The sequence below is a fragment of the Eutrigla gurnardus genome, assembly GCF_963514095.1.
Source record: "Eutrigla gurnardus genome assembly, chromosome: 13".
NCBI classification, from domain to species: Eukaryota; Metazoa; Chordata; class Actinopteri; order Perciformes; family Triglidae; genus Eutrigla; species Eutrigla gurnardus.
The window spans coordinates 19,349,005-19,371,652 of NC_139936.1; the positions used below are offsets into that span (position 1 = coordinate 19,349,005).

At 43.5% G+C, this 22,648-nt stretch overlaps 1 protein-coding gene across 2 annotated transcripts in view; it reads right to left on the reverse strand.

The window, feature by feature from the left end:
* The window catches only part of adamts3 (ADAM metallopeptidase with thrombospondin type 1 motif, 3), a 125,388-nt gene that overhangs the window by 71,674 nt on the left and 31,066 nt on the right, over positions 1-22,648 (reverse strand). For both annotated transcript variants that reach the window (XM_084024342.1, XM_084024343.1), the window contains exon 5: positions 4,768-4,961. In XM_084024342.1, coding sequence (XP_083880468.1) covers positions 4,768-4,961 — 194 coding nt within the window. The remainder of the gene's footprint in view (positions 1-4,767; positions 4,962-22,648) is intronic.

Genomic DNA, 22,648 nt, shown 5'->3' on the forward strand with positions numbered 1-22,648 from the left:
GGATCCATCTAGTTTGTGATCTAGCGCTCACACAGTAAGCTTCTACACTCTTAGAAATAAAATAGCTAAGTACAACCATATAAGGTTCTTCGGCTTGTCCTCATAGGAGAACCCTTTTTGGCTCCAGGTAGAACCTTTTATAAAGGTTCCACCTGGAACCCTTTTGGAAGGTTCTACCGAGAACCACACATAAAGGGTTATACCTAGAACTGTGTGTGTAAGGTTCCACCCAGAACCCCCCATGAGAGGTTCTACAAAGAACCCACGCAGGGAGTTCCACTAAGAACCCTTTCATATTTCAAGGGTTTCATCTAGAACCTGCACAGGGAGTTCCACTAAGAACCCTAACCATTTTTCAAGGGTTACGTCTAGAACCCACACAGGGAGTTCCACTAAGAACCCTTTCGTTTTTCAAGGGTTTTATCTAGAACCCACACAAGGAGTTCCACTAAAAACCCTTTCAGATTTCAAGGGTTTCATCTAGAACCCACACAGGGAATTGCACTAAGAACCCTTTCATGTTTCAAGGGTTTCATCTAGAACCTACAAAAGGAGTTCCACCAAGAACCCTTTCATGTTTCAAGGGTTTCATCTAGACCTCACACAGGGGGATCTAAAAACATCCCTTTTCAAAGGTTTTCACAAATAACGGTCTTGTCCTCTGAGGGTTCTATAAAGAACCATATTGTATTCTACAGATCAGTTTAGTTCATATTATATTGTGGTCATTTATCATGTTGACATTGAACAAACATTCAAAACATTTTAATGAGAAAAACATTTATTTAAAGATAGTCCAACAGAACAGGCTGTGTAGGTCCCAGGGGAGAACAGGTCAAAAGTCAGCATAGGTCCAGTGGAATCAGCAACATGACAGGCCGGACACATCATGCTGTCCTCAGTCGTGGATTTGTGTAATCTCCAGCAACGGTGACATGGCAGAAAGGGGAGACAAAAAAAGAGTTTTAGTTCCATCAATCCAAGGTGCATTTACTGTGCCTTATTGTAAGCTATCTACAAACAATAAAATAATGCATGGTCCAATGAAGGGAATCAGAGTACATACTGTATGTAGTTATCGTGACAGTGGAACAGAATCATGAGAAAGTGAGGGAACCCCACAAAGTTTTCACATTGATTTAAATAATGTTAAAATACTTTTCATACTTATGTAACAAGCATCAAAATGTTACGTATTATTACAATAATGGAAATCTCAGCAAAACCCTCTTTTTCAAGCCAATGGCACACTTCGGCTTTCATCCAAGCTGTGTAAGTAATTTCTACAAGAAAACAAACAAACAAGCAAACGAACAAAACATAACACGAAACAAATGCTTAGTCCACCTTTCACCATAAAAGTCCTCAGCTAGGGTCAAGCATGCTGAAATAAGATATTCTATTTAGCTCACCTTGATTCTCTGAAGTTTCTTCTGTTCTCTCTCTCTTCTGTTCTTCTTTGTTCTGTTCTGTTCGCAGTAATCACTATTGGTATGTCACACCTGGCTTGTAGAGGGTGAAGACCAGACTATATGGTGCAATCCATGGGGCAACCAGCTCTTAACTCACAGATGACAGCAGCCATTGTGCCAGCTCGCAGGCCCAACACACCAAACCTTGCCCTTTCCCCTGCGAGATCAAGGTTCAATTCCCGGCATCAACAAACCCTGATGCGGTAGCCCCAAAGTCACCATTGTCTATCACACTGAGCTAATTGGCAAATGGCAACTCAACTGTGGCTTCACAAATTGAGTAAGCCATTCACTGTCGCGCTGACAGATTTGAAACCACTGTAAACAAAAAAACAAAAAAACAGTTTTTGGGATAAAAATGCTGATATGTTTTTGTCAAACATCATCTACCATGACTCTAAAATTTTGTACATTTGTTTCACAAAGACTACCAGGTATTTTGATGTATTACCATTATCACCCTTGCTGGGGCTTAAACCCACGTCTGGCACCAAGAACCAGCTCCTAGCCAACTGAGCTAATTGTTTGGAAGTGCAATCAGCAAGGTATGATAATCTGTCAACATGGGAATTGAACCTGTGACCTAAAAGCAGAAGTCACACATTATACAGACAGAGCTAAACAGACACATGATCAGCGCTCTCTGTCTGACCACTGACATGAAGGAGCTGTCAACCTGGCTGTGCGAATGAGTGTGGCGAGTCAGAGGAGTCCCTGCTCTACACGTTCTGCTGGATAGCTCAGTGGGTAATGGTACACACTTTAGATTTGGAGAGTGGGGGTTAAAATCCCAGTCACAGCTAATCTTTGCCTGGGTCAACAAGATTGGCTGATGAAGGTCTTGCTTTCTTATAATTAATGGTTGTGAAAATAAATTGGTAACAGAACATTTCAGTTTCAGGACTGCCATTATTTGTATGTCTGATCAGAAGGTGTAAGGCAATAGACTAGTATGGTGGACCTGATGACCCCACCCAGCTAGCAGGTTAGCTCAGTCACTACTGCCAGTGACTTTAGACTGGGTAGCAGGTGTTCAAATCCCAAGATGGGCAATTATGTTACAGTTTGATCAACAGGATCTGGAGAAGAAGAAAAAAACAAATAAACAAAAAAATGGATATGAAAAGTATTTGTATCAGTACTCACAAGGAATTTTATTTTGCACCATTATTGGTAAGTGTTATCAGGAAGTATTCCCTGGTGACACAGGATCCATGCTTCCAACAATCCCTGAAGAACTCTTTCTTCCAAAAACGGTTCTCTGGATCAAAATAGTTCTTACTGGAACCCTTAGCGTTACCAAGAACCCTTTTAAAACCTTTTATTCAGGAAAGGGGTTTTAAAGGGTTCTCTCGATCAAAATGGTTCTTACTGGAACCATTAGTGTTACCAAGAACCCTTGAAAAACCCTTTCTTCGGGAAAGGGTTTTTCAGAAGCATGGAGTGTATGATTCAAGGTCAACTTTACAGCTAAGTGTAAAATTAATTAATTGGCTAATTGCATTGGTCGCGATGATAGCAAGACGCATGTAGCCACACAGAATCATGGCCTTAATGCTCCTTGTTCGTTCCTTTCACTTCAGATATTTGATTGACGGCACAAAATTGATTCTTTTTTTAAAACGTACCAGATTGATGCTTGTGAATTTCAAATGTAGTCTACCAAATGTAGGGTGTATGTTTCACATCACAATATATCACAGAAAAAAGAAATACTGCAGTGTCAGTGTTTGGATAAACTGTGCAGCCTCGGAGCCGAGGACAGAGCGCCAGCTGTGTGTCCTCAATGATCGTCCCAGATCTGTCGATATATAACACTGAACCACAACAGAGGACCCACAGGAGAGAAGATGTAGTTAACGCTGGCGGCTCATATATTCAGATCATGACCAGCTACAGTCAGCATGTGATTTGGATGGCAGATTAGAGGGCAGTGAAATCTCCTCTGTATTGTTTGTGGCCCTGGGAAACCAGACGGAGTGCTCAATAACACTGACTCAGCTCGAAGAAGTCGAGAACTGAACAAATGTAACTGCTGTTTTTATGCTGAAAACTTTGTGATGAAAATCCCATGAAACTTAATAAACCTTGGAGTTCCTCCCCACCATTAACCCACGCTTGTTTTTTTCGGAGGGGAGGAGGATCTGGGGAGACAGAAGGTCGACAGTACATGAAGTTCTATAATTTATGTGAAAGCTTTGAGGCAGAAGAGTAATTTAGATACAGCTCAGCACTGTGACCAACTATCCTGCACCCCCAACATCACTGCTGTGGCCCGATCCTGCAGATTTGCCCTCTACAACATCCGCAGGATTCAGACCTTCCTCACAAAGGATGCAACGCAACTCCTGGTCCAAGCACTGGTCATCTCCCGCCTTGACTACTGCAACTCTCTCCTGGCCGGACTCCCGATCTCGGCGACTAAACCATTGCAGCGTATCCAGAACGCTGCAGCACGCCTTATCTTCAATCTACCCAAATTCTCCCATGTGACCCCCCTCCTCCGTGACCTCCACTGGCTCCCTGTTGCAGCACGCATCCAATTCAAGACGATGGCACTGGCCTTCAGGGCCATCAATGGAACGGCACCCATCTACCTTCAAACACTGGTCAAACCTCATGCCCCGAAGCGAGCACTTCGCTCCTCTACTTCAGCTGTCCGCTGGTACCACCATCGCTGAAATCAAACAAATGTCGCTCAGCAAAGTCCAGACTCTTCTCTGTTCTGGTGCCTCAGTGGTGGAACGAACTCCCGACTGATGTCAGGACAGCAGAGTTACTTGCCATCTTCCGAAAAAGGCTCAAGACTCACCTGTTCAGACTTCGACTCAGCATAGCATGACCGACTAAAACCCCCCCCCCCCCCCCCCCCAAAAAAAACCCCTTACCTATAGCACTCTGATCATAGCACTGTTGCTCTTAAGGTACTACTTTACTCAGAAGAGGATCTAACACTTGTTCTATTTTTAGCTCTTACTTTATCGGCAATGATACGTTGTGGTTTCTTTGTTTCCTTCTTTTGACAAATGTACTTATTGTAAGTCGCTTTGGACAAAAGCGTCTGCTAAATGACCTAAATGTAACTGTAAATGTAGTTTAGTAGTCATAAATCTGTGAATAAAAAATGTTTTGGTTCAACTGCTAGTCAATCATTTGTTACACAGATTTGCTTCTAAATTCACCGGTATTTGAACACTCAAAAATGTATGAAAATCCCTCCATATAGCCACACTCAGACACCAAAACCAAGTGATTTTAATGGTGAAATAATGTGAAAAATTGTAAATAGACTCACGATGTTCATGAGAGTGAGGAGGTAATTCTGCACGTGCTCTTTGCCGTGAAAGCGAACCACTGAGTCGTCAACTCCCAGCAGGATTTCGATGTTGTAGTCGTCCTCCCCGGCGTCACGGCGCCGACGGCGGAGCACGGTCTCGTTGACCTGGCGGGCTACAGAGTCCAGGGTCCCGGGTACGTCCAGCTCCGGCTCTGTACGGGGACAGGGGAGGTGGAAGTGTTAACAAGACAGGAGGCCACAAGAGCTGCAAAATGAAACTTTATTTAAAAAACAGACATATTTAATCAGAGTGGATACACGTGACATCACAAATACTAGGCAGTTACGTGAAAATCAAAGATGCTTTCGTCAGACAGCTGCCCGAGGGCTTTAATGCTGAAATGCTTAATGAGCAAGCTCACACCTTGATCCCCGATTACATTTTACATATAGTGAGGCTGAGGGTGGAATCAATATTCATGAGTGTGTCATGTGGCTGCAGGTTCTCTGTCAGATCGATGTTGGAGATCAATGTTGGAGAAACTAGACTGCAAGTGTCAGGTTGGTTTTCTGTTTCCAGCTTCTCATTATAAACCGCTCTGGAGAACTTGGATGGGTTTCACTTTTTAAAAAAATAATCAATTAATAGTGACAATAATATCTAGTTGCAGGGTGAAATGTCATGACAAAAATGTAATCAAATAGAAGAACACGAAAAAGTTGGATAACACTCTTTTTTCTTTTTTGCTTGTTATGTTCTATTAGTTTTGATGTATTGTTTGGTGATTCCACGGGATTAGGGCCGTGAACTTTATATGAAAGAAGTTCAATCTTATATTTGTAACATTCTGAATGTTTCATATCCTTTGAATGAGAGGAACAAAACCCCTCATAATGTCGGTTGAATCTCTTTTTTTCCCCACTCTTTAGTGTTCATTCAAATCATTCACTCACTCACACACACACACACACACACACACACACACACACACACACACACACACACACACACACACACCAATGAAACACCAATCTCTGCAGGCAGAAATAAGCTCTAATAATACCAGCTCTGTGACAGCTTGTCATCTAGACTGGTAGTGGTTTTGTTTTTTCACTGTAAGTAATATCACGGAAACACAACCAAATCAGTCATTCTAAGGCATTTCTTTACAATCTGCAGATTATTCCTTGTGGTTATATAACAGGAAAATCAGATTCAGACTTCAAAGTGTACGTCTCCATTTGTTATGAAAATGAAGTGAATTATCACACTGGATGATATTGGGTGGCCTCTGCACTTGCTGAATCAGATTGAATCAGACTGTGAAAAAAAAGAAAGGAGATTATATTGAGGAATGCATGGCGCTACTTAACCTCCATCCTAATAGGGCTTAGCTCTACACTCGCCGCCGCCACCGCTGTCAAAAGTCTCACCGCCGATATGAAATCCTCCATCTGTTCCCTCATCCTGCTTTGAATGCTGATGAACTGGCCGGGGATATCCCTTACTCTACACTTTGCATTACAGAAGGGCGCTCCAGATTCAATTTGCCACCATAAAGACTGAAAAGTGCAGAATCCCTCACATGTCTGCAGCTCGGTCGGCCATAAAAGTCCTCCTCCAGGAAACAAAGGAGAGGTGAATCTCACTTAATTGTCCCTCCGGGCTCCCTTACAGTCAATATGGCTGTGAAGATAATAACCATAGTGCGTGAAACAGCTCTTCCTGTAGTGAGACTGTAGAGTGAGCTCACACTGGTAGTAGAGGGATGAATTGTGTTGTGAATTTTAAGTCCATCTTTTTTTTCGACTTTTGGACATCATGACGGAGCGCCACTTTGCTGGCTGTGGTCGTGTTTGAGAGAGAGAGAGGTGAATAGAAGGTGGACTATGGCATACAATGTTCCTGTAAGTTATTACTAACAATAATTCTAAGGTCGATGCTTTGGATTAATGAGTTATTAGTGATAACTTGTGTACAGGGGAGCGTGGGTGTCGTTATGAGCGGGGGAAATTCTATTTTGCCTATTCATTCATAATAATAATTCTATACATACAAAGGGAAAATGAGTCATATTGCGCCTTGACATTGGCAAAGGAATGGGCATGTTATATTGTGCCTGACTTAAGTGGAGCATAAAATATCAGGTTTAGGCAACAAAACCACTGAGTTAGACTGAAAACATCAAGCTTGGGCTGAAAATAACTATGCACAGTTGGGATTAAGCAACAAAATGAAAACTGTAAAGAAGACATCACTCGTCAGACGGCGGAGCACCTCCAACAGGCGGCTTCAGCTCCGCTGTCACAACAATAGATACAGGAACTCTTTCCTGCAACAAGCCATCACATTCCACAACAACTCTCTCGCCTCTGAGAGACAGAGACAACTCTATTTTCAGAAGTCATAGGTACGGTTTATTTCTTGTTGTTTATATATACACTGTATATATCTTATTGTGCTGACCCACTGCTGCTGTGTCAAAATAATTTCTCAGTCTGGGATTCATAAAATATTGCTATTCTATTCTATACATCACACACCAGTGTCGTGGTTCAAAGTCCTGTGTTGCATTGAACACCATACGTACTATTTTCAAAATCTTTAACACTACATCCACCACAATAAAAGGATCCTCCTTCACTTTCCATTCCCAGCGGCACACAAACAAACAATCTGTGTCCATGTACACAAAACCAATAGATCCCATTTCCTATCTGTCCATTTAGGTTGCTTTTACTTTGCACAAACCCTTCTCCCCCTCAAATGCATATGTGATGTGTCAACAAACAATGAACTTGAAAATCTCATTAACTGGTAACAAACCCTCTCTGACAGTGATTGAATATTCATCTTCAAACACGCTAAATCAATTCATGGAGCACAGACAAAATTAACTCCCACTCATTGACTCATGGCTCAGGCTTTGCTAGTCATGTACTGCCTATTATATACGCCTCAACAGCACTCTATTAAAGCTATAATTGTTATGGTTTTAGGCTGTTATAGATTTTTTTTTTTTTTTGCTTCAATCGCACACAAAGGTGCAGGTGGTCCACTCTTGTAGAAATTGGAAATGTTTTTCCAGGGTAAATCACTTTTGCAGACTGTGTGCATGAAGGGCCCCCCGGGGCCCGCTGACTTCACTTAAGACCATTTTCATTCAAATCTTCAAACTATAATGTCTATAAACCTCCGCCAGCGAGACATTGCAGGCCTTGAACTTAAAAAAACAACAACAGAAAAACGGGTTCATGTTGGTTCACGCAGCCCATTTACAAACACACCGGTGGCTGGTAAGCAAAGGGCACATGGACTAACAAGTAGTGTGTATTCAAGACGTTTTGGTGAGCGTGGTAGAAAGTCTGCCAGCGGGGCGAGTCACAACAAATCTCCTTCTCCCTCGCCTAAATGTGACGGATGTCTCTGTGCTATTGACCTCCTCCAATGTTCAAGCCCGTTAACATCACAGGAAGGATCAGGTTAAAATAAGCCTCTCGATATAACCACTCGTAATAATCGGGTAGCCACAGGGCTGCTGAAAAAAAAAGGCATTTTCAGGCATCTCGGTGCAGATCTGCGGGCGTTCTCACCTGGTGAAATTAAGTGCCTGAGCGTGAAGGTGACAACACGGCTCTTTGAACTTCTGAATTAAATACATACATTACGGAAAAATAACAAAAAGTTTTCTCGATTTTCTCCACACACAAACACGTGGAAATCTCGAGCCATAAATAAAAGCGCGGGGGCATTTTTCATTTTCCACGGATGCTCCGGGCCGCAGACAGGGCCGGTGATTGAGTGGAGAGGGAGCTAAAATAAATAGAAAGAAATGGCTGCCACCTCAGCTGTGGCCCGGCTCCGACAGTGTTGGGATTGTAGAGTGCATTCCTCCTCTCCGCCGCTCCCGTCATGACACAGGCATTCTTGTGCAGCGGGCCAGCTCCCCCCCTCCCCCTCCTGAGTAAACAGGCTTTCTGAGGTCCCTACTTCAAACGCACAGGACTTCCCCTCAGCAGTGCTCCTTAAGACTGCCAGTGTGCTTCAGTCAGCGGCCAGCTCCCCCCCCCCACGTCCTCCGCCTCGCCCCATCCCGGCCCACAGCCCAGTCCCACGGGAGCCCCACCAACGCAGCAGCAGCAGAGATGCTTGGGGCCCCCGGCCAGCGGCTGCCCACACGTGGCAACGTACAGCAAGGTGGCAACGAGGCCAGCCAGAGCCGCCGCAGGCTAAAAATGGCACAGAGGTAGGCGACAGGCAACTCGCCATCAGCCTGGAGTGGAAATCTACTGTGTGCGCTGTGACGCCACACTCGTGCTCCTGTAACATCATTAGGAGAAAGGACACAGATTGTATCGCCAGAAGTATCCTGGGTGGGGAAAAAAAGACTAACGTAAAGGGCAACGCATTTCCTGAGGATGCAGATCTTTATATTTCTAATTATAAACCCTATTAAAGAAAAAGGATCTCCATTGACAAGAAGCCCAACAATTATACAGCGTATTACAGCGGCAATATGTAGCATTTTTGCATTAAAATAGGGGCCGTAAATCCTTTGTATCTGTTTCCGCTGTGTAGTGAGGCTGCTGGATTGGCCTACATACTGTAGCTTCTGTATGAAAGGATACGGAAGTGCACATTTAAACCGGCGATGGGTATTTGCATGGACTCCACCCTGTGAGCTGAATGTGATTTGTCTCATGTGGAAAAACCAGTACGGGGTAAAACAAAGTGGGACAAACAGACCTGAAGCTGATTTTTTTTGTTTGTTTTGTCCTTCTGCAGTTGTTTCGTTCCAGAAGTTATATCACTGACATTTCATGGTTCACCGTTCAAACCACAATGCATTATCTTCATTGACTGAGGAAACTTAACGAGATTTAAAGGTGCAGTACTGGGCCACCTGCACTAAACAGATACAGACAACCGATCAAAACAGCTCTGCCATCTTTTAAACACCATGTGTGGCGTCGGCGTGCAGTTCACGTCAGACGTCCGTGTGTTTACTGCAACACTGAGCTGAGGTTGCACGGTCCGTGCCCGTTCTCCGGGCAGATAGAACGGCCGGCATCATGACATTCAAAGTTAGACATCGGGGTAAACATCGTCCATCAACTCAGAGTATGTTTGAGCGTCGAGCATCAGTGATGTAAACTCAGTTCAGTCCCGTGGTCCGTCAGTCAAGAGGAGCCTAATCTGGGATGAATCCACGACGGAGCCCGGTCTCTGTAAAGATGTGAGAGTCAGCGACCTCCCGTTGCCTGGCCAGCCTCAAGTCCCAGCTAATATTCCTGTCATCAAACAGCCATGAGCATGCTGGGTAGTGGATTAGCCTCAGGTGCTAGCTAGGTTAGCTTCTCTGTTTGGTCCGGCAGGTCTGGCTGGGTGATTGACCGTGGACGGTGATTGTATAAATGTCCAAAGCCCCACACTTTTCTAATGTAGATGAGTGTATTCTGTTGTTGTGTGGTTTTGTTTGTGAACCTCCCGTTTCAATCTGTGTCTGGAGGTTTCCCTGGTAACGTAATTGAGAGCGCATGTCAGTTGGATGGGAATGTGTTTTTTTTAGGAGACGGGGCTGCTGTCATAGCAGGTAGCATATGTTAATTTCATTTCAGCAAAGTGCACAGGCGTATGAAATGGCCTGACAAAGCAATAATAAGATCTGAGTCTGAATTCAATAAAAGGGGTGGGACCACGCTCCTTCATCGCAGCATGCTCTTCATCTTATTACACTAACTGTGAGATCTAGATTTTCAGAAGCATAAATATGAAAGGAACCCGGCCACACCGATTTAAACACTGTCCACGGCTCCAATCCACCACAGGCATCTGCAATGAACGTCTGCTTGGTCAGCTTGAACGCCGGGACACGGCGCCTCCCTTCTTTCAATCAGTGCAGAGGGCAGAGTGGCGAGGACAAGGTGCCAATCGGGGCTTTCTTTTCTTCCCATATTTCTTTTCATGAAAATTCATGATTCATGTCCTCTATTAGTCTGGACAAAGAAAGCCGTTACTGCCACAAATCTTTCCAGGACGGCATCTCAGTCTACAGTCACCTTGAATAATGTTTGTTATTTGTTCGCTGTTGCAGCACACTCGATACATGGCTTTTACAGAAGTATGAGTCGGTGAAGAACGTCCTAACTTCAGGTACACAAGACCACTAATTCCACCTTGATATGGGAAGACAAAATTACCATCATTTCTACCATTGTGGTGGTTCCCCGTATCAAGGCGTTGCAGCTGCTTAGCGCAGGCAATTTGTTTCTTGTCATATAAGGGAATTTCTGACTTCTGGGGGCACATAAAACCTGGGATAATTACCCTGGATTTTATGAGTATTGCTGTAGCCTTTTTTTTCTTCCCTCTGCTTCAATAGAATTGAAAATGAGCGTTGACAGCAGCAACAACAGCAGCCTAATTACCAGCGTCGCACCGCAGCAGGGGCGAAGATGCTGGCCAAGGCGTTTCACATGGCGGAGAGACGCCACGCCGCTTTGTGCTTCTGCACAGATGTAGGTTTTAAAAGGCACGTTTGTGTCCATGTGCATTCTCTTATGGCCACCTGAAGCTTCTGAAACACTATGAACGGCCTTGTGGGGAGTTTTAGGCATAAAATTAAAGCAAACACTCCTGCTCCCACTGGGCCTGATATTAAAGCATTACTAATGATTTCTAGGTCTTGGCTGCTTTGCCTCACAAAGTCCTTTCAATGCAAAAGTAAAGGGAAATTTATGGTGGAATGCTCTTTAGAAAAGTGTGTCAGAGATGCTTTTACCCACATTAACCACAAAGCATCCTGCATGAGTAAAGTGACGACACAAAATGTAACAAAATTAGATATTTTGGAAAAGTTAGATAAGTCAGATTCTTTAGAGCAGCATTTGCAACGTTTTCTGGGGGACCCACTTTTTAAAAATCACAAACCGCTGTGACCCAATTCACAATTTACCGTGCGTGACAGCTGTGAACGTCCCAGGGGGTCAGCACTGAAGCATACGTCAGCCACCGATGTAACACACACGGTAGATGTGTTTGTGTCACACTGGAAAAGGGAATTTTTTAATTGTATTTCGAAGTGAGTAACAGTGTTTTGGCACCTTAAAAATAAAACCAAAAATAAAATAAAAACTGCCCACATTGAGCGAGGCACAGACTGGCTGAAGCCAGAAAAGATCACTTTCCATGGTTGATACTAGGGAGAGGATGATATAAGATTTAAGGGATTGCGATAAAAAAAATCACTCACACTGAAATTCCAATATTGGGATAATCGCACCAACCATCATGAGCGACTTGAAAAAGCAGTCTGCTTGCTATCATGGTAGATAAGGTACAAATAGAGCCAGATTTAAAAAAATAAAGGATGCAAAAATGTATTTAAAAAAAAAAAAAAAAAATGTATCCTCTATCTATGCAGCATTACACACAATTATCTGTGATGCAATAAATATATTTGGTTCTTAAAGAGACAGTGTGTAGGAATTACTCCCATCTAGTGGTGAAATTGTATTTTGCATTCAAACGAATAGTGCTCTCTAGCGCATCGCTTTGTTGTAACTACGGTAGCCGTTATGAACCAAGAAGCTATGATGACATCATCCAATACCACTTCACCAGTATTCTTTCAGGTGATGAGGTTGATATCTCAAACAAACATGTGTGAGCATGTAAGTAATTACTCCTCCATACATATATATATATATTAATTAATAATAAGCGACCAAGCCTTTAATTAGCATAAGAAGAAGAACCCTTCCAGTGGACTTACTTTGGCTTCAAATTAAAGCTGTATTCTACGATTTGAAAGGTTTGAAAAAAGCATCCCCCCCCCCCCCCCCCCACACACACACACACCCCTCCCCTCTGTGCTCCTCCGAGCTCTATCGTCCTCCCCTCACAGCCTCCCACCTCCCTCTTATTTTACGAAAATAGTTCAGCGAAATGTGTTTCTGAAAACATTTTATGCAAGAAATGAGCTATGCAGTTGCTGAATCTGTCTTTATTTTAGATCGACAACGGTCAGTTTAAAAGATTTCCGAGAGTTTGCGGGCGGCGCCGTCTCTCGAAACTCGCCGCTCCGCGACGGCATTGCACGGCTTCTTACATAGACAATAAATGGGAACATCCCCTCTGGGTATGACTGCAGTACGTCCCCGATCCCAAAATGCTCGACAATCGCTCGCCACAATCCCCTGTTCCCCCTTCCCCGCTGACGCCGCAGCCTCAGCCATAATCTAACTCTGAACTCACGTGAGAGCCCTGCTCCATACCTGAACTGTTCGGGGCAACAAGCGTCTTGTCCGCTCGTAGTTTCAAACGCGGAAGTAAGTCGGGACGAGACGTGAGCAGGAGGAGGAGAGTGAGCAAAGATTGGATCGGAACATTTAGCCAATAGTAGCCATGTGGACCGCATGGCTACTATTGGCTGAAGTGAAAAATCGTAGACTATAGAGCTTTAAGGGAATGCTGTCGTATGGGACCAAAAAAACAAAGACCCTTGAGACCCTTATGAAAAAGGTCAGGCCCTAAAAAATGTTCTTTTCTTAGGCAGATCAAGGAGAGAAATGTTGGACATTTAATTGAGGCTTGCTGTCATTGCTTATAACACCTGCTGTTTTCTTGATTTTGAATCGCTTTGTCTAAAAGGATTGATTTTCTTTTTTTGTTATGAGCCGCCTCTTCAACAGCACCTGAATTTCCTGGATCTGAAACTTTGGAGGACAAACTCTGCTATTGGCATCAGACGTACATTCATTCTGTATTTTGGAGGAGAACAAAGTCGCAAATGGTGCTACCAGTATTAATGCTAAGCATGTCATATGAGAATGATATCGATCTTCTCCTCTTGCTTTTGGTAAGAAACCAAATTTGGTATTGATTTGTATTTTCACTTTACTTACAGCAAAAATGTACCACTAGGGGTGACTTATAATCACATAATAATTAGGCTTGGGTGTCATTTAAAGGTGCAATCAGGCATCAACAGAGTTATGTCCGTCCTCAAAGAGCCTTATAAGTGGAGAAAAGAAGACCCACATTCACCTGCTGGCAACATGAGAAACGGTTCATCATGCGAGCCACATATCCATGTGACACTGCTAAAATCACACAATCATTATGTTCTCTCTCACACAGTGCAGAGGACAGACAGGTGAAGTGAAGGGAATGTTGCTTGTTTTTTATCTGAGCTGGACCAGAGAATTTCAGTAAAAACAGATCCACATTGTTCTCCGTGAAGTCTGCTGGAAGTGATGTAATTTAGCCCCGGAGCATTTCATGTGGAGTGAGCGGTGGGCGGCCATGGCTCAGAGGTGGATCCCGCCGGCCTCCAATCCACTATGAACCGTCACTTCAACAAACAGGATGGAAACATAATAGACTGGATATGGAGGAAATGAGTCTACTAAGTAGTCTATGAGGTTTTCATTATTGCTGTGATCGGATATCGATCGGTGGAAAGGTGATAACTCCCCTCGATATAATGTATAATTGCAGAGATTATAACGCAGAAAAAAATATTCTAATGTATAACAACTATGGGAATTATAATGTAAAATATAATCCTTGCAAAATGTACTGTCAGTGAGTGACCAGCAATGATGAAGCTTGAACCTAAGTCATAAACCTGCTCACCGTTTACAACATAAAAAGTCTCTCTGTCGCCAACGTGCTTATCTGTTGTGGTGCTGGTTGTTGTGCTGTTGGGCAACACTGTCAGTCCAGTGTGGAGTGTGTTTGTGTGAGTCGAGAGGCAGAGAGGGAGAGAGAGAGAGAGAGGGAGAGAGAGTGTTGAGGCAAACAACGGCAGGCCTTGTTGGGGTCGGTCAGTTACAACATGCTGCAAAACTTAGGCTCCATTCATAGCGGGGTGCAAACTGCCCTTTTGGAAGAAATGCTCACTGTATTTCCTTTCACGGAGTTCAATATATTTTGGTGACCTGCATCCGTTTTTTTTCTCTCTCTCGCGCTCTCTTCTCCCAAAGAACAAACAAGCCAATGTCATCGTCCAAAGATCAAGTGACAAACTGTTTCCAGCCTCTCCCCGCCCAACACAGCTGATTAAGAAGCTAAAATACTGGAAATGACTGCCGGGTCGCGGGTGATGTAAGATTGTGAATGGAGCCTATTTTTACATGGGCTATGAATGATTGTGGCCCTGTTTGTTTTCATTTGAGCTGGCAGATTATCTGCCGTAACTACTTGGAGTATTAGTTCATTCTGTTACTTAAAAAAACCAACAACTTTCTTGATTTCAAAGGCATTTTGCAGCTTTTGGTGTAATAATCCAAAACTCTGTCCATCTAAACGGGATCAAGTATATAACCCCTTTTAGCAGGAGTACAAATTAAAAGAAAAATCAACCAACTGACTGAAGAAATATAAATTTGGCAATCCTAAAATGTTTTATAAACTGGTGCAGGAGCATTCTCTGAAAAAAAAGCTTTAATTTCACAATGACAATAACAGGCTGGACTGTACGTTCGTTTCAGAAGTGTGATCATTACGTTGAATTTAACCCTCTGAGGTCCAAGTCGGGCCCCGTCTTTGCAAAATGTATTTGACGTTTTTATTCAAATCTAGGCAATAAAACAACTGTGATTCATCACAAACAAGTGAAAAGCAAAGCTTCCAACAACAACACTTCAACAACAAGACGAGTTCAGGTCTTTGATGCGCATGGATGGTGTAATTTCCACACAGTGTTATTGCAGCTCTCAGATTCTTACACAACACAAAGACGTTGGAGTCAGGCGATGAAAACTCAAATGTTGCAATACTTGGGAATGCAAAACCCCCCCACAAATATCTGTCCCACAAACAGCTTCAACCCCCTTCTCATTATTTCTCTCTAAAAGGAGGCATAGTAGTGGACGTAGTATCACAACAAGCAACAAGAATTTGAGATATTTGGGCTCTGGCGAGCAGGCAGACTGGATGGAAAGGAGAGAGCGCTCCTTCCAGCTGCCATGTGACTTTTTTTGGAAAGGCGACTGCATGAATCACGGCGAGTCAGGAGAGAACACAACCGAGCGTTTCTTGATTCACAACTACTGGTCGGTGCTTCCAAGGATCTTTTCCACCCTCCTTCCAGATCCTTGGCTCGGGGCTGCGCTCGGTAATTAGCACCAGGTTTCAAATGGAAAGAACTCATCAGACGCGTTCGGGGTTGGTACTTTCTGGAGACGCGAGGCAATGTGGATAATATCTTCCCAATGTGCCGGAGTCAGCATGCAAACGGAGGGACGGATAGAAATATCAGATGGAGCATGAGATCAGCTGCAGGAATGATTTACTGAGGAGAGAGACGGCCGTCCGTTGTTGTGTCGATCAACGCTGCATTGATTTTGAGTGCAACACAATCTACTCAAAGCCTCTGCACACACACACACACACACACACACACACACACACACACACACACACACACACACACACACACACACACACGTACACACACACACCTCTGACAGCACACACAAGTAGAACCATCCTCACTAAGGAAACCTGATAACCGTTAATGTTTTCACATCATTAAAGTTAAATTACTCTCCCCACGTGTTTTCCTATTTTCTCATTTTCTTCTCTTAATGACCTTTTTATATAATTGTATTTAACTAATTAATTTTTCTTTGGCAAGTCGTCCTTTGATGTTTAAGGTTTGATCACTGGACACACGTCTCACATCTACATGATGTAATTCACAGCAAATGCCTCGCTACACAACAATAAAAACACAACAAAGATGAGCTGCCAAACACAGCTGCTGCGGATGGTGCGCTATACAATGAACGGGAAAACTGCTGGCAGGCTCCAAAGACATGCACACCAACAACGGCGGCGTCGAATCTGGCCTCGGCTGGCAGAAACGTTGTTTTCTCTGTGTGACGAGAAGCTGAGGAGTCTGAGCACGACTCAGTGCAGCTGTCAACAGATACAGCTTTGATTATTAATAAGTATGGGTCGTCCTCAGTGGGATGTGTGTATATGTATTGACAAATTGATGCAATTTATATTGTATTTTAGGACCTGATCAGACAGAGGGGGTTTTAGCAGCCTGAGGCGTTTTGTGCTTTTGCATCTCATGTTTTTCCAATCTATGCGCCTCACGTATTTGCAGAAGCTCCCTGAACACCCAAATAAAAAAAAATAATTAAACTCGGAATAGCACCTGATGTCATTTTGCATATTTCCCCCCCTCATTGCTGTGACTTTTGCTGGATACCCAGAGGAGTCATGATTTTACCGAATGCAGAAAATGGCAGCCCCGGAGGCAAACTAGTGCCCTACTTTCGATTTCAGATAAGTTGTTTCCGTTTATTTAGGTCCGCTAGGTAGCGTGCATGTCATGGTTTGTTTTGCCGTCATCGAATAACGCAGCAATAAAGCACGGTTTCTTTTTGCTGATTTGTTTTAAAATATTTAGTTTTATAAACTTTTATGCTGCGTCTGGGCTCAGGTCTACCTCGTAAATCTCAATGGGACTATCTTTACTAAATAAAGGTTAACTTAAAATGAATAAAAAGCAGAGCATTACACCAGGTTTGGGGGAGTTGGGAGAGGGGGGGGGGGGGGGGAGTCAAGAGCTTAATTTCCTATCATTTATCAGAATTAAATCAATTACATACATATGATTTATATCCCTTACAGTAAATTACTAGTGGGTTTTCTTCCCAGATTCTCTCATGGCACGCAGACCAGACGCCGACGCTGAAGATCACAAGCAGGCTGCGGGGCCACGATGGGGAACATCCCATGTCAACAGCCTAATCGATTTGCATGTGCACCCAAACGACACCGGCAGTTTGTGGATCAATCAGCTGTGACCGGTGCATTGAGGTGGCACACAGAAATGGCTTTATCGGAAAGTCTGATTTCAGTATTTATGAATAAATAAAGATTAAATCGTACGTGACATGAGAACTGTATTGAGGTCTAGTTAACTGAAACTGTACTGAAACAACCTGTATCCTACCATCCTACCAGCTGCATTGCTCAAAGGCACCAAAAGAGCAGTGAGTGTTCATCCTTCCTGCAGACTATATACCTGCTGACCCTCATCAGTCCATTTAAGCACTTGGCTTTGATCCATCCAGCACCACGTCTTAAAACAGCCAGCGAGTGACAAAATGTTCCAAATCTCCTTCTGGCTCGGCCTCTTGGCAGACACAAAGCCCTACGTCTGCTTCACCTGGAAACAGCTGGTGAAAGAGCATTCATCTTCCACCGCCGTCACTGGTTTGACGCAGAACCACTGGAAGCTTCTGTGGAGCTTTTCTCTTCGGAAAATCAAAAGAATCCTGAGCCCCAGAGAGGAGGAATGACTTCCCTGATCCTCTCACAACAGAGTACAGTATCTGCATTGGGAGTGAGCGGAAGAGGGAAGGCGGTGTTCATACTCCGCATAAAAGCACAAAGAGAGAGCCGAGCAAGGAAGCTTTCATCCAGGCGAGGTTTGCTGAGCACACATGCTCGTGTTTAGCGGCGCCATACTTTGCTTTGCATGCATTCAACGAGCAGCTTAGGTCATCCACTTCCCTCTGTCCAGGCTGACCACAATATAAGAGGAACCATATACACTCACCGGCCACTTTATTAGGTACACCTGTCCAACTGCTCGTTAACGCAAATTTCTAATCAGCCAATCACATGGCAGCAACTCAATGCATTTAGGCATGTAGACATGGTCAAGACTAGGGGTGGGAATCGAGAACCGGTTCCTACTCAGAACCGGTTCCTACTCAGAAGAACTGAATGAAATTTCTTGAAAACGTCTCCAGACGTCTCTAACACTCCGGGTGAGTTGGAAAATAGGTCTTATGTCCAAAATTCCAAACTATCCCTTTAACACAACATGTAAACATTCACAATGCAGGGTGGAAAAAATATGTGAACCCTTGGATTTAATAACTGGTTGACCCTCCTTTGGCAGCAATAACCTCAACCAAACGTTTCCTGTAGTTGCAGATCAGACCTGCACAACGGTCAGGAGGAATTTTGGACCATTCCTCTTTACAAAACTGTTTCAGTTCATCAATATTCTTGGGTTGTCTGGTGTGACTCGCTCTCTTGAGGTCAACATCTCAATGGGGTTGAGGTCAGGACTCTGACCGGGCCACTCCAGAAGGCATATTTTCTTCTGTTGAAACCATTCCGTTGTTGATTTACTTCTGTGCTTTTGGTTGTTGTCCTGTTGCATCATCCATCTTCTGTTGAGCTTCAATTGGTGGACAGATGACCTTAAGTTGTCCTGCAAAATGTCTTGATAAACATGAGAATTCATTGTTCTGTCGATGATCTGTCCTGGCCCTGAGGCAGCAAAGCAGCCCCAAACCATCATGCCCCCTCCACCATACTTCACAGCTGGGATGAGGTTTTGATGTCAGTGTGCTGAGCCTTTTTTTCTCCACACACAGTGTTGTGTATTCCTTCCAAACAACTCACCTTTGGTTTCATCTGTCCACAGAATGTTTTGCCAGTAGTGCTGTCGAAGATCCAGGTGCTCTTTTGCAAACTTCAAACGTACAGCAATGTTTTTTTCTGGACAGCAGTGGCTTCCTCCGTGGTGTCCTCCCATGATCTCCATTCTTGTTTTGTGTTTTACGTATCGTAGATTCGTCAACAGAGATGTGAGCATGTGCCAGAGGTTTTCGTAAGTCTTTAGCTGAGGCTCAAGGATTCTTCTTCACCTCATTGAGCATCATGCGCTGTGCTCTTGCAGTCATCTTTACAGGACAACAACTCCTAGGGAGAGTAGCAACAGTGCTGAACTTTCTCAGTTTACAGACAATTTGTCTTACTATGGACTGATGAACATAGAGGCTTTTAGAGATACTTTTATAAGCCTTTCCAGCTTTATGCAAGTCAACAATTCTCCATCGTAGGTCTTTGTGAGAGCTCTTTTGTGCAAGGCATGGTTCACATCAGGCAATGCTTCTTGAAAATAGAAAACTCAAAACTGGTGTGCATTCTTTATAAGGCAGGGCAGCTTGAACCAACACCTCCAATCTCGTCTCATTGATTGGACCCCAGGTTGGCTGACTCCTGACTCCAATTAGCTCTTGGAGAAGTCATTAGCATAGGGGTTCACATACTTTTTCCACCCTGCACTGTGAATGTTTACATGTTGTGTTCAATTAAAAACATAACATATTTTGTGTGGTATTAGTTTAAGCAGAAGTGTTTATCTATTGTTGTGACTTAGATGAAGATCAGAACACATTTTATGACCAATTTATGCAGAAATCCAGGTAATTCCAAAGGGTTTACATGCTTTTGCTTATATATACACACTTATTACCTGACCTCAAAATCCACGTCTCAACAGCCACTGAAATGTGTTCTGCATACATTTAGTAACTATGAAGTGTAGGTCTAATAGGAGAATATGAAGGTTTCTCATTTAATCAGAACTTAACGGTGCTGAGACGAAGCCCAGGCTTCATCTGCACCGCCGTGTCATCTACTGTAACAGTAATTAGATTAATAATTGCTGCAGCAGGTGGCTCGGCAGCAGAGAAAGCATCTTCCTCCAGTCTGTTCTTCTATGGCCAATTATACTCACTTCAGTTTGCTCGCTTGCCACCCCAGATACAGGCCAATTTTCAGGCAAATTCTAGCATTGTTATGAATTTCAAACAACTTGCTTTTATTTCGTTGACTCTTCCTCCCCCGGATGTTTTTCCTTCCAGCCATCTCACCGGATTCCTCCACGCACCAGCTCGGCCCTGATTCTCTCTGTACGCCGTCTATGTGACGAATATAAATCACCACTTTCCTTTCACCATGTAGAATCGTGTTTTCCCTTCCTCTGTCTCTCTCAGACTCGAGGGCTTTCACTAGCCCCCCACCACCACCACCACCACACACACACACTCTATTTTCACTACCATGCAAAAATAAGATCTAATATCCAAATGCTGATATCCCCCTGAATCCCCCACCTGGGCGCCGGGCCAGACAACAGGAGATCAGATCTCAGGGGCACACACAGGAGTCCAGACATTTGCTCTCACTGTAAGTCTCATTTCCCTGAGATTCTCTCTCTCTCTCACACTCACACAGACACACACACACACACACTCTGTGTGTAGAAGTGTGTGACAGACACCAACATGTACATCATGATCACACGAGATATTGCTTGTTTTGGTGTGTGATAAAGAAGGTGCTCATTTTAAACACCATTAAATTATAGGTGCTGAAAACATAATTAATTAGTTGAATGGATGTGTACATTTATCACCCGCATTTTTAATAACAAACTAAATGTATTCATAAACAATTGTCTCCATTTGCTGAATCACTTTAACTTTAATGAACTAAATAAAAAAATGATTTGACATTAATTGATAATGAAAGCAATCGTTAGTTGCTGCCCTTATTATCAACACGTTTCAGGGCAGTACTACCTACTTCCTGTTGCAACACGTCAAAAAATGTCAGCTTGTCTTTGGTGCAGCAGGTTATTTAGAGCATCAAGGTGAACGTGAGAAATGTACACAAATCTATATATTGTGATTTATTCCCATGAATGCTGATCAGTAATCTGTAATCACAGTCAGCGGCTCTTCTGGCAGCACCCCTACCTCTCCTCTTACACGTGCACACGCATGCAGGAGTGCGTTACTATGGTTACATGCACACTCTCTGTCGCTCAGAAACATTCTGGTAATGTAAGATGCTTGATACATACGTGGTTTTCATAGCAGCCTCAATCTAACTCTTCAACACTAGTGCTGGTGGCTGTTTAAACGTTACGTGGTGTCGAGTTGCAGGGAATTTTTTTCAGAATCCCCCATATTCCATCCTATGTGTTTAAGACAAATATGTGTAATATCTGGAGTGTATATCAGATATGGTACTTGCAAATTAACAAAAATACATAAATTTGTGAGGCCAGGAAGGGGTCGAGTGGGTCTGGGAAAATGTCCGGCCTCCGGTCCATTAGCTTTCTGAGAATGTGGCCCCCGAACACTATAGTTGAATCACCCTGCCGTACACTATTAACATACATGCTGCCAGTAATGAACCCCCTCCATGAGTGACTGATTGGGTTCTTTAGTTTATCAGACGGACAGGCTCTGAGAAAAAGTCCCAATTACCAGACTGTCTGCTACTTCAGCACCACAGACAGCACCGTCATCAATCCACAGTTAGGCTGTGGATACTTCAAAGCCGCGGTCGCAACCAAAGAGTCTGACTTTAAAAACCTCCGTCAGATTTAGCTATGAGTCACACTCGATTAACATATTCAACTAAACACTAGATACTCCACCCACAGTACATTTTAGACACCGTCATTAAAAAATCTAAAAAAACATGCTTTTTGTTAATGCGATTACATTGAAGATTGGCAGCAATATAGTTGAAGGTATATTATTCAACAATCTCCTAAAAAACGACACAAAATAATCCCTCTTAATCATCGTGTATGACTGAGTGCTGATGTCTCTGCATCGTATAACTCCAGTTTCCCCTTTAGATTTTCCGTCCACCAGAGAGTGCTTAAGTTTATTTCTGTAAAATACTCCACTCGGTACATTTCATACGCCAATGTTAAGTAATCGTTAAAAAGCTGCTGTCTGTATCTACAGAGATACTGCCTGGATTTTTTACTTTTTCCTCACATTCACATTGTGCAGCCCGTTCTCCTTCCCAGGCTAATCACTGCCGCTTTGTCACGGCCCTCGAGGCTCACAGACCTCACAGGCCTGAATCACATAAGACACTGCAGGAGAAGGAATGCCTTGAGCTGTATTCCTTCAGAATCTAGTAATTTATGGAATTAACTAGAGCCGCTGCCAGAGCTTTCCAGGAGAAGCGAGGCAGAATCCTGGTCACCAGAGACTTCCTCTCTTCCACCAGAACAGAGAGTGGTGGGATGACAGGGAC